Source organism: Megalobrama amblycephala, linkage group LG7 (assembly GCF_018812025.1).
Source record: "Megalobrama amblycephala isolate DHTTF-2021 linkage group LG7, ASM1881202v1, whole genome shotgun sequence".
Lineage (NCBI taxonomy): Eukaryota > Metazoa > Chordata > Actinopteri > Cypriniformes > Xenocyprididae > Megalobrama > Megalobrama amblycephala.
The window spans coordinates 42,098,680-42,112,006 of record NC_063050.1 but is presented as its reverse complement, the minus strand read 5'-3'; the positions used below and the strand labels follow the sequence as shown (position 1 = coordinate 42,112,006).

Here is a 13,327-nt window from a genome sequence, read left to right as displayed (position 1 = left end):
ATTTATTATTAAAATGTATATAAGTTAGAACTAAACAGATTTCATCTATCTATCTATCTATCTATCTATCTATCTGTCTGTCTGTCTGTCTGTCTGTCTATTTGTCTATCTATCTATCTATATATCTGTCTGTCTATGTATCTATCTGTCTGTCTGTCTGTCTATCTGTCTGTCTGTATATTTGTCTGTCTGTCTATTTGTCTATCTGTCTATGTATCTGTCTATGTATCTGTCTATCTATCTATTTGTCTATCTATCTATCTATCTGTCTGTCTATCTGTCTGTCTGTCTGTCTGTCTGTCTGTCTGTCTGTCTGTCTATCTATCTATCTGTCTATTTGTCTATCTATCTATCTATCTATCTATCTATCTGTCTGTCTGTCTGTCTGTCTGTCTGTCTGTGTCTGTCTGTCTGTCTATGTATCTATCTGTCTGTCTGTCTGTCTATCTGTCTGTCTGTCTGTCTGTCTATCTGTCTGTCTGTATATTTGTCTGTCTGTCTATTTGTCTATCTGTCTATGTATCTGTCTATGTATCTGTCTATCTATCTATTTGTCTGTCTATCTGTCTGTCTGTCTGTCTGTCTGTCTGTCTATCTATCTATCTGTCTATTTGTCTATTTGTCTATCTATCTATCTATCTATCTATCTATCTATCTATCTGTCTGTCTGTCTGTCTGTCTGTCTGTCTGTCTGTCTGTCTATCTGTCTGTCTGTCTGTCTGTCTGTCTGTCTATCTATCTATCTATCTATCTATCTATCATTACAGAAGGCAAAGCAGTCGCTTTAGGGCCACTTGGACTTTTATTTTGGAAAACAAAATGTCGTCTTTTGTTGACGTCAGAAACTGCGACTATGTGCGATTCTCAACCTTCTAATGTCACGTGTAAAGCTTTCTAAGAATATTCTCCTGAATCACAGTTGAGTCTGTTTCTATCCATTAAAGACCATGTTGATACCATTCAGAAGGGTTTTGCTGACTGCAATCCGAGGACACAATTGTAGGCGGTTTTCGCACTCTAATATCACTTCCAGTACAAGAAAAGTAAGTTTCATAACTTGGCTTATGAGTTAAATGTCTCTTTGTCTATGGAGGTCACTAACACGCAATTTGTTTTGTTTTTATTGTTGTGTGTGTGAATGGGTTTACTCAGGGTTTAGTTCTAGGCGTGTATGAGAAACAGTCAGACAATGACGGGATACATTTCACGGATGCTGCAGCGGCATTTGACAGGTCGCTCTCAGGAAAACTGTCAGAAATGCTGTCAATGTAAGTCACTCATTTGACTTTTTCATTCCTGCTGCACCGTCCCATTCGCGTCTCTGCAAGATCCATTGTTTTACATGTCCACTCCTTTCCTCCTCTCTGCTCTGTAGATCTGGACCTCCTCTGAAGAAAGGCAAGAGTCGGATTTTCTATGGTTTACATCAGGTGTGAATTGACTTCTATGATCTTGTCTGCCTTTTTTAGATGCGTGATGTTAAGATTAATTTATCAATCAATTCTTACACAAGTCTTTTTCTTTTAAAGGACTTCCCTAGTGTGGTTGTGGTTGGCCTTGGTAAAAGCGGCACAGGTGTGTGTGGGAAAGAAAACTGGGACAACTGCAAGGAAAACATTCGTGCAGCTGTGTCAGGTAAGTGCCATTGATGTTTTTGAGTGAATGTTCTCAGAACATATCCAAGTAATATTTCCCCCAAAAAATGAAAATAAGAAAAAACAGATTTCGCTTAAAAAATGAGTTTTGAAGATTCCTCATTTTGCTCTCTGTTTTTGCTAAAAGACAAAAAGGGTTATTCCTACTGTAATGTATAAATACTTATTTTACAATTAAATGGTACATCATGGTTGTATTTGTTGTACTGTCTTTAATAAAATTGGAATTACAAGAAGCAACCAAATGTAAAATGTCATGAAATTTCTGTCATTAAGTACTCACCCTCATGTCATCTTAAAACCGTAAGACTTTCGTTCATCTCTGGAACACAAATTAAGGTATTTTTGATGAAATCCAAAGGTTTCTGAACCACACATAGGCAGCAATGTCATTGCACCTTTTGAGGTCGAGAAAGGTAGTTAAAAACATGGTTAAAATAGTCAGCGTGACTACAGTGGTTCAACCTTAATGTTATGAAACGACAAGAATACATTTTGTGCACAAAAACAAATCTAAAATAACGGCTTTATTTAACAATTTGAACTGTTGTATTGTCATACGCAGTTGATGTAGTGAATGCAGTGCAGGCTTTGGTGTTTAAATCCAAAGCTGTATACGTGAGCAGCACGATGCGTGCGTGTGATGCATGATGCAGGAGCTGGCCGATAATGAGACGCCATTCTGACGTAGAACCTGGAAGCGCTGCACTGTGCTTTCTACTTCAACTGCATATGACAACTGTTCAGATTGTTAAATAAAGTCGTTATCTTTGTTTTTGTTTCGTTTTTGCGCACAAGTATTCTTGTCACTTCGTAATATTAAGGCTGAACCACTGTAAACTCTTTGACTATTTTAATGATTTTTTTTTTACTACCTTTTTGGACCTCAAAAATTGCAATAAGGTTGCAATAAGGTAACCCTTGGTTTCATCAAAAATATCTTAATTTGTATTCTGAAGAATGGGTGTGAAACAACATGATGGTGAGTAATTAATGACAATAAATTTAATTTTTGGGTGAACTAAACCTTTGATTCTCATGAAAAAATATGCTTAATTTTCTTTCAAAATGATAATTTCTTTCAAAATTATAATTATAATATAATGTTGTGACCACAGCATGTTTTTTGTGTTCAGATCTTCACAATACATGTCTTGGAAAGTGAGAACATGGTTTAAAATGCACTATTAAAATGTTCCTAATACAGTATGCCTGTGTTTGTACAGCTGGATGCAGGCAGCTCCAGGATCTGGAGGTAGCTCATGTCGAGGTGGACACTTGTGGAGACGGGCAGTCAGCAGCAGAGGGCGCTGTGCTCGGGCTTTTTGAGTATGATGAGCTGAAGACCAAGAAGAAAGTCCGTGTCACGACCCAACCGCATGGGAGGTATACAAAATAGATTTTTAACTATTCATGTATTCAATTTCTTGGGAAATTTATTACATGATTTGTAATAAAGCCACACACCCAGAGCACACCTTACACTCATATTAATAAATCTGCCACTTTATCTTGTTTCTTGTAAGTTAATTTCTTTCTTGTTCCTTAGCAGTGTGGATTCAGCATGGAAGAAAGGCATTCTGTATGGGGACGGTCAGAACCTGGCCAGACAGCTGATGGAAGCTCCAGCCAATCACATCACTCCCACAGTGTTCGCAAACACTATAGAGCAGAAACTGTCACCTTTTGCTCATAGAGTCACTGTCCACAAGAGGTAGATGTCAAAGTTCATTAAAGGGGACGTATTATGCCCCTTTAGGACTTAGCTTTTCATGCTTCAATGTTTAAAAAACACCGTATTTTTTAAATATATTTCTATTAATGCAGCACCTCTCTTCCCAGTCTGTCAGTAACGCTCTGTTTAGTTCCAGTCCCTCCTTTAAAAAAGGGTTTCAACACTATACGCAACTCAACCAGGCCTCATCCATTTACTTTGCGTGTGCTTAGGCGGGAATTATTTAAATGAGGGATATTGTGATTTGTATGTTCCGTGAAGAAAACTGAAGACTACAATCAAGCCGTTTCAGGGATTTCAGAAACGGTGCTTTACTGATATAGAGAATATCTCCCTGTGACTTTGTACTTTGTAACTTTGCAGACCTTTTCATGCTTAAAGGATTAGTTCACTTTCAAATAAAAATTAGCCCAAGCTTTTACTCACCCTCAAGCCATCCTAAACTATGGAAACTTGTTTCTGCCACTAAATAAAAAATAAAAAAGATAATTGTGACATTTTATCTAAAAATTCTGCCTTTTTTCTCACAATAGTGAGTTTACATCTCTCAATTTTGACTTCTTTTCTCAGAACTGTGAAATATAAACTCTCAATTGTTCGAAATAATTTCAGAATTTGAAATATACACTCAAAATTGCGAATATAAACTTGCCATTGCTAGAAATAGACTCGCAATTCTGACTTTTTCTTGCAGTTGCGAGTTTATATCTCAGAAATCTGACTTATTTTCTCAGCACTGTGAGATATAAACTCGCAAATGCAAGTTATAAAGTCCAATTCTGAGGAAAAAAGACTGACTTTTTTTATATCTCGCAACTGCGACTTTATAACTCGCAACTGCGAGTTTATATCTGGCAAATCTGACTTTAAAACACTCATTTGCGACTTTATATCATGCAATTCTGAGAAAAAAGTCTGAATTGTGAGTTTACATCTCACAATTCTGACTTTTTATCTCAGAAAGTTGAGATAAAAAGTTGCAAAACTTTTTTTTATTTTTTATTCAGTGGCGGAAACAAGCTTCCATATTAAACAGCAACATGACACACTAAAGAAAGTTGAAAATATAAAAAAGCATAATAGGTCCCCTTTAAAGTCAAACACCCTATTCATTAACGATGACTCGCATCACTTTCTGCATTTATTTCTCTCTCATTCTTTAAGGCCTCAGTCTTGGATTGAGAGTGAGCAAATGGGGGCTTTTCTCAGTGTGTCTAAAGGCTCAGAGGAGCCTCCCATCTTTCTCGAGCTGCATTACAAAGGCAGTTTAGACTCTGCACAGCCTCCTCTTGTGCTGGTGGGTAAAGGAATCACCTTTGACAGGTAAATACATCTGGACAGAACCTAAAAACTTCATCAGTAGCTTCTGTCTAAACACCCACTACAACTTGTGTGTCTGTTTCATTCCAGTGGTGGAATCTCTCTGAAGCCCTCGTCAGGCATGGATGCCATGAGAGCAGATATGGGCGGAGCAGCCACTGTGTGTTCTGCTATTGTGACAGCAGCCGCTCTGAACCTCACGATCAATATCATCGGTCTGTCCACTGCACGAGACACTGTGCTTTAACATCTGCTGTTTCATAACTTTTCTCAGTCACACAAACTAATCTCATGTTCCCTTTTTTCAGGTTTGGCACCACTCTGTGAAAACATGCCAAGTGGAAAAGCAAACAAACCTGGTGATGTTGTCTGTGCCAAAAATGGAAAAAGCATTCAGGTATATTCTCCATTCACTCATAGTGTGTCTGACAAATGTTTTCAATCAAATTAAAACAAAAACATGCATTAAACAAAACAAACATAAATACTGTGAAATATTATTACAGTTTAAAATAACTGTTTTCTATTTTCAGATATTTATTTTAAAATGTAATTTATTGCTGTGGTGGCAAAGCTAAATCTTTGAAGTAGAATTTGAAATTATCCTATGGAAATCAATCTAAAATGCTGTTTTGGTGCTCAAGAATTTTTTTATTATTATCTATGTTGGAAACAGTTGGTAGAAAAAATAGGGGTGTGCACGAATAGTCAAATATTCGATCTGTAATTATTATTCGAAAAATAAAAATACTATTTGAATTTTACTATGTTGCTCTGCTGGCCGTTTAAGGGATAGTTCACCCAAAAATGAAAATAATGTCATTTATTATTCACCCTCATGCCGTTCCACACCCGTAAGATCTTCGTTAATCTTCGGAACACAAATTAAGATATTTTAGTTGAAATCCGATGGCTCAGTGAGGCCTGCTTAGGGAGCAATGACATTTCCTCTCTCAAGATCCATAAAGGTACTAAAAACATATTTAAATCGGTTCATGTGAGTACAGTGGTTCAATATTAATATTATAAAGCGACAAGAATATTTTTGGTGCGCCAAAAAAACCCTAAATAACGACTTATTTAGTGATGGCCGATTTCAAAACACTGCTTCAGGAAGCATCGGAGCACAAATGAATCAGTGTATCTTAGTTTGTGTTCCGAACATTAATGAAGGTCTTACGGGTGTGGAACGGCATGAGGGTGAGTAATAAATGACAGAATTTTCATTTTTGGGTGAACTAACCCTTTAATGCACTAAACTCACAGTTATAGCTAAATGCACTGGGTGGCGCTGTGGAGCGTGTTAACAAGTTGATTGAATTTGATCACAAAACGTTGTCGTCTGCCTCGCGAACATTGGAATTACTTAGATCAAAATGACCTTATTAAATGATCTTATGGAATTACTTAGATCAAATGAATCAATTAAACTGAGTTATAATATCACACGGAATCCAAACACCAGCTGAATGAGGAAAGACAGCTGTCCATCACTGCATTCACATCTGCAGGTAAGCGCAGCTGAGCTGCACCTCGCCGCGAAAATAACTTATCTGATAGCAAAATGATCTCGAGACATATGCTTCCTTTAAGTTTCGTCGATGGAGACGGGTTTAAGAACAGAAAACACGAAGCGCTGTCCGTTAAGTGTCCCTGGCCTGCAACGTCTGTTTAAGAGGAGCACGTTTTCTCTGCAACTTTCTCCCGAGCATGTGGATGGATATTATTGTTTTTCTCAAATGGACATGAATCAGTATAAACAGGATAACCATATGCCGACTGTCGAGTGTATATGTAACGTTACGTTTTGTACGATAATTGGCGCATTCGGCTTTATTAGCGTTTTTTCCGTTCGCTCTGCTTGAGCCTAAATGCTGTTGTTCTTTATATATATATATATTTTTGTTTGCACATATTGTTTTTCTGCTATAATAAAACCTCAGTAGGCCTATATATAACGTAAGCTTGATCAGAAATCGTGACGACAACTTGATGATTAAAAAATAACGTCGTTAAACATCATTTAAATAAACAAATATTTGAATATTCGTTTTTTATGAGCACAAATATTTGGATACAATATTTTTTTTTGAAAAATACCCATACCTGCATGATATATTTTTTTTATGATTAGCAAGTTCAAAAGAACAGTATTTATTATAAATATATTTTTTGTATTATATTGTATTTGTATTTATATATTTTTTGTACCAATTTAAGTGTTTACCGTAATTTTTGATCAATTTAATGCATCCTTGCTGAATAAAAGTTTGTTTCTTTAAAAACTTGACGACGTCAAAATGCACATTTATTATGTAGAAAACAAAGATTTATATTAAATAACAATAATCTTGGCATAGTTAGCCTAAATATTTACAGTAAATAATGTTTATTAAACATTAATTTATTAAAGGTGCCCTAGAACCAGTTTTTACAAGATGTAATATAAGTCTAAGGTGTCCCCTGAATGTGTCTGTGAAGTTTAAGCTCAAAATACCCCATAGGTTTTTTTTAATTCATTTTTTTAACTGCCTATTTTGGGGCATCATTAACTATGCACCGATTCAGGCTGCGGCCCCTTTAAATCGCGCGCTCCCTGCCCCCCCGAGCTCTTGACTATAATACAGTGCATAAACAAAGTTCACACAGCTAATATAACCCTCAAATGGATCTTTACAAGATGTTCGTCATGCATACTGCATGCATGCAGCAGATCATGTGAGTATAGTATTTATTTGGATGTTTACATTTGATTCTGAATGAGTTTGTTAGTGCTCTGTGGCTAACGGGCTAATGCTACAGATTGAGAGATTTATAAAGAATGAAGTTGTGTTTATGAATTATACAGACTGCAAGTGTTTAAAAATGAAAATAGCGACGGCTCTCTTGTCTCCGTGAATACAGTAAGAAACGATGGTAACTTTAACCACATTTAACAGTACATTAGCAACATGCTAACGAAACATTTAGAAAGACAATTCACAAATATCACTAAAAATATCATGATATCATGGATCATGTCAGTTATTATTGCTCCATTGCTATTGTTCTTGCTTGCTTACTTAGTCTGATGATTCAGCTGTGCTGCTCCAGACGTTAATACTGGCTGCCCTTGTGTAATGCCTTGAACATGAGCTGGCATATGCAAATATTGGGGGCGTACATATTAATGATCCCGACTGTTACGCAACAGTCGGTGTTATGTTGAGATTCGACTGTTTTTCGGAGGTCTTTTAAACAAATGAGATTTACATAAGGAGGAGGAAACAGTGGTGTTTGAGACTCAGTGTATGTCATTTCCATGTACTGAACTCTTGTTATTCAGCTATGCCAAGGTAAATTCAATTTTTGATTCTAGGGCACCTTGAACATTATAAAATGAAATTCCATCAAAGAGCAGTTCTGCTAAATTGTAATAAATAGCCTATTGAGAAATTGTGAGAAATTGTAATAAATAGCCAAACTGTCCTGTATTAGACTGTGTTTCTGCTCAAAACTGCTGATTTCCAAAGAAATGCTGAGCAGGACAAAAACTTAGAGAGAACATTGTTTTTCTTTGGTAGGTTGACAACACTGATGCAGAGGGAAGGCTGATTTTGGCTGATGCTCTGTGTTATGCTCATAGTTTCAAGCCCAAAGCAATCATCAATGCTGCTACACTTACAGGTACAGACATGCACACTGTACTCACATGTGTGCTATCAAGTACTCATGTATTCGTATTAATGGTTTCTCTCTGTCTTTGTTCCTCTGGCAGGTGCTATGGATGTAGCCTTAGGTTCTGCAGCTACAGGAGTGTTTACCAACTCTGATTGGCTGTGGGAGCGGCTGCATAAGGTAATGATCGACGTCACTCGCATGTGATTGTCACAATGACTTTAAATAACACTTCAATAATCACTCTCATAATTTTAAGGCTTTGGGTGAGCTGATGTCTTCATATTATTATGTGATCTGTGTATCCTCCCAGGCGAGCATTGTTACTGGTGACAGGGTGTGGAGGATGCCACTGTTTCAGCACTACACCAAACAAATAACAGACAGCGCACTGGCAGATCTGAACAACGTTGGAAAATACAGCCGGTACATATATGCACTCATGCACACTCAATCATGCTAATTCACATGCTGTTTCAGTCTTTTTCATAAGTTCCTTTCCTCTAATTCCACCGGCCATTGACTAGTAATAGCAAAAGGAAGACAGTTTTGGATATTAAAAAATAAGTCCAAACATTCAAATGTTTACCAACATGGTAAATAAAGCATGTCCAGATTGTATTCATATTACCGACACATACTTTATAGCATATATAATTAATTTATAATGGTTGAAAAATTCTTATCAAATGCATTACACTCACTGATGCACTGAAACCCTTCCTGTTTCAATAGGAAAAATGTATACACTACATTTACCCACTAAATGAGCTATGTTATTATATGCATCATTAATAAATTCATAGTTTTATTCAGCAAGGATGCATTAATTGATTAAAAAAAAAGTAATTAATGACTTCTAAAAAAATATTACAAATAATTGCTATTCTTTTGAGCTATAAAAAAATCCTGAAAAATCACAGGTTCCACAAAAATATTACGCAGCACAACCATTTTCAACTGTGATAATAATATAAAAATATTATTGAGCAACAAATCAGCATATTAAAATGATTTCTGAAGGATCATGTGACACTAAAGACTGGAGTGATGATGCTGAAAATTCAGCTTTGCCATCACAAGAATGAATTAAAATACATCTACACAATAAAATTATAATATTTCACAGTATACTGTTTTTACTGTATTTTGATCAAATAAATGCACTCTTGGTAAGCAAAAGAGACTTCTTTCAAAGTCTATGGAACTATGGAAGCTTGTTTCCACCACTAAATAAAAAATAAAAAAGGTAATTGTGACTTTTTATCTCAAAAAGCTGACTTTTTCTTTCAGAATTGTGAGATATGAACTCGCAATTGCGAGAAATAATGTCAGAATTGTGAGGAATGGAGTAATGATGCTGAAAATTCCACTTTGCCATCACAAATTGTAATAATATTTCACAATATCACTGTTTTTACTGTATTTTGATCAAATGAGTGCACCCTTAGTAAGCATAAGAGACTTCTTTCAAAAACATTATAAAATCCTGAAAAATCCCTAAAGCCGGGGACACACCTAACGATTGTAAGGCCGATTATGAATGTAATTTGATACTTACGACTGATCATGTCCAATCGCGCCGAGTCAGAGCCAGTTGCGTTCAGTCGGTGTTTACAGTTGGTGCTTAAAATCGTGCAGTGTGCTGCGTCTAACGATTCTAGTCTTAGAATTTTTAGAAACAGTCATTGCCAGTCCTCCTCGCAAAGATTCTTCTCAAATTTGATAATTCCCATTTCTGAAGTAGTGATTACGAGCAAATCGCATTCAAGTTTCGAAAGGAAAGTCATTTTTACAATAGCGCTGAGAGCACGTGAAGGCAGCATAATATTTGCGACCGATGACGTCTCTGTTTCCTTGGAGACTGTGTCAGGCGATTGTAAACAAGCGGCGAAATGGCGTCAAAAAACGTTTGCAACATAAATACACATTGGACAACCGGTATGGAAGAAAAACTGGTTGAACTCTGGCAAGAGTACGAATACAACATATCTTCGAAGGAATAACGTACCATAATAGAAGTGATAAGGAAAGAAGCTGGGCTGCTATTGCGGAAGCTTTGAACGTATCAGGTACAGGACCGGATTATCCATAGACGGGATTGGGCTAGTGTCCTGGGGCACCAGCCAATAGGGGGGCAACAAGTGATAAAGATAATGACTAACGTTAGACTTTTTTTTATCATGTTTTGTATATATATTATTTATCTGGAAAGATACGGATACAAAATTAACAGTTAATGATACAATATATACAGAGAGAATATAAAGAGCCCTGCCCCTTTGATCGCGAAAGTGAAAGTGCCCTTTGAGGTCGCATTGTGGTAGTATCATTTACTTCTGTGGTAATTTATTGGTCTGTACAGTGCCGTTTCAAGTCGAACAAGCTTCATTGAGGATCGCAGCTTATCGTTGCTTAACAACGGCGACACCACCGGAGTGCAAGCTCTAAAAATAGATTAATTTACCAAAGTTTACTCACCTCAAATTCTCTCTGTTGAAAACAAAGTGCGCGTTTTCCTCTTTTTTTTGTTATTTTCCGCACAAATATAGCTGCAGAAGAGCGCCAGCTGTTTGTTTACATCCATTTTCAAGATCCCGCGCACAGTGTGTTGCTTAGCAGCGGTCTCAATCGTAAACGTTTGTGTTCTTCTCCGACTGTCAACGATTAAAATCGGCTCCAGTTGAAGGAAACAATCGGTATGTGTGTTCAGTTCAGTCTTAGAATGTTTCAGCTAATCGTTAGGTGTGTCCCCGGCTTAAATTTATGAATGAGGGTGTGTTTGTTATCTGTAATCTGTAGTGTTTACTGTGCTTGTTTTTGGTTGCCATGACACTGAACTGGTCTGTGACCTCACAGTTCAGGTGGCGCCTGCACCGCTGCTGCCTTTCTGAGAGAGTTTGTGACAGCTGATCATTGGGCTCATCTCGACATTGCTGGGGTCATGACCAATAAGGATGAAGTCCCATACCTGAGAAAAGGAATGTCTGGAAGACCTACACGTACTTTGGTGGAGTTCGCTGCTGGTTTGGCCTCTGAACCATAGTGTGACCTTTGTGACCTTTGACTTCTGAAGTATATCCATGATGATCAGTGTTCAGAACGATAGCCTGCGGTTATAAATACTTTTGCTGCTGAAATTAGCAAACATTTACCAACAAGTGATCAACTAGGGAAAGAATCAAAAAAGTACTTGCAAAGCATTTTAAGGCACAGAAGGAACTTTTAGTGCCAAGAACAGAAAGTAATATTTAATGGAAACTGCTGACAAGAACTGCTAGAAGCTGCCATGCTGTAGCTAAAGTCTAGTTACATTGTAACTAGCAACAAATGAAATTACAGAATGAAAAACCAGTTTGGTGGACTGCCTTTTAAAACAGTATTGTATTAAGAAGTGGCACAAGGTTCAGTGAACTTTTTAGATTTTCATATTTGTGTAATAAGATTACATGGTACCAGTATTATGCCATGTATAAATGCACAAAATACAAGGTCAATAAAGTCATTTGGCAATGAATAGTGTGATAAATGTCACAGTGGAAAGTGTGTTGGCATTGCATCAAGATGGACTGTCCAGATTATTTTTGTCTTTAAAAACAACATTTGAATTATCTAAACAAATGAAAAATATATCTTTTATACTTAAATTAATTTGGCACCTTGTGTTGCCATATTGATGTTGAAATGAACTTGAAATGATAGTTCACAAAATTTTGTAATTATTTACTCTTATTTACCCTTATGCCATTCCAAAACTTTATGAGTTTCTGCTGGGGAACATAAAATATTTTGAAGAATGTTGGTAACCAAAAACACTGAGACATTTCTCAAAATATCTTCTTGTAGTAGAAAGTCAGATTTTTAAATAGTGCTTATTAGTATATTCCCAACCATGTTTAAAGATTAATTGACTGTATGTGGCCTATGCAGAGGTAATTTCTGAGAAAAAAAAAAAAATCTGTACAAAGACTATTCATGTGATTTGGGTCATTATGGGGAAACTTTTGAACTCAATAACTTTGTATCAAAAGTATGAAAAGTGAGTAGCTCTTTACACCACTAGATGGCTTTGTGAAAGTGAATGGAGGAAGAAGAGGCTTGTGTTATCTCAGAAAGTTGAGTGTTGTGTCAGCTGGGCCTGCGCACTCATTTACACACAAAACAGAGGACAATTTACTGGAATGAAACCCTCTCACACCATGCCTGTGTGTGTGTTTCTAACTTGAGGAACATTCTAACTATCCTCTGGGGACATAGTTGCTAAAAGATATCTGTAGATGTTTGCAAAATCTTATTAAAACTAATTTTATTACATCCTCGGCGATAAAAGTGCATCATAAATAAATGTAAAATGGTGTTTTTATTCTTGAAATGAAAATGTTTTTCTTTTAGATCTTTGGTTAGGATTTGTCAGTAGTAATTCTGATTTATTACTAGGTTAAATAGGAGTGTTTTGAGAAGATGCTAAATCGGACGTTGTGCTGTAAGCTGATGTGGAATTTGTGCAATAAACTGGTAATCTGAAAAGCGGGTCGAGATGGAGAGGAGAACGATTGTTCTAACAGCGCAGAGGTTTAAGCACGCGCGCCCTGCTTTCATCCCACAATCCCCCTACACACGCACACCCCAAATATTCACTTTACACACACAAATCCTGATAGATTTTTGATAAAGTAAGCTTACTTTTTAAACGCAATATTGCTAGTAGTTCTCACAAGTCTGTGTTTGTGCTTTCTATGCTAGTATAGTGATAAGTGATTGTATTTTTGTGCATTGTGAGTAATTGAGTCGATCACGCAAGGGAAACTAATTTAAACTGATTGTTTCAGGAATTAAACATGACATTTTTATTGCTCTGTGACAAGCCATGGTTGCTTTATCTTAATTTGGAGCTATTTGTTGCTGGCAGAGTAAAATAGATAACCTAATTAGCAATACTGTGTCTAAAACATTTATTTAC

At 36.5% G+C, this 13,327-nt stretch overlaps 1 protein-coding gene across 2 annotated transcripts; it reads left to right on the top strand.

The window, feature by feature from the left end:
- Window positions 1–830: 830 nt before the first annotated feature.
- lap3 (leucine aminopeptidase 3) lies at window positions 831–11,884 on the top strand. Of its 2 annotated transcripts, none has more exons than XM_048197542.1 (13): window positions 831–1,043; window positions 1,153–1,268; window positions 1,376–1,430; window positions 1,530–1,635; window positions 2,882–3,041; window positions 3,208–3,369; window positions 4,555–4,713; window positions 4,801–4,925; window positions 5,019–5,107; window positions 8,274–8,376; window positions 8,468–8,547; window positions 8,681–8,793; window positions 11,227–11,884. In XM_048197542.1, exons 1-13 carry the CDS (start codon window positions 948–950, stop codon window positions 11,411–11,413), a joined length of 1,551 nt encoding a protein of 516 aa, XP_048053499.1. In that variant the 5' UTR covers window positions 831–947; the 3' UTR covers window positions 11,414–11,884. The 2 variants fall into 2 exon arrangements, with proteins under 2 accessions (XP_048053499.1, XP_048053498.1); XM_048197541.1 differs by having other exon boundaries at window positions 832–1,043; window positions 3,205–3,369.
- The last annotated feature ends 1,443 nt before the right edge of the window (window positions 11,885–13,327 follow it).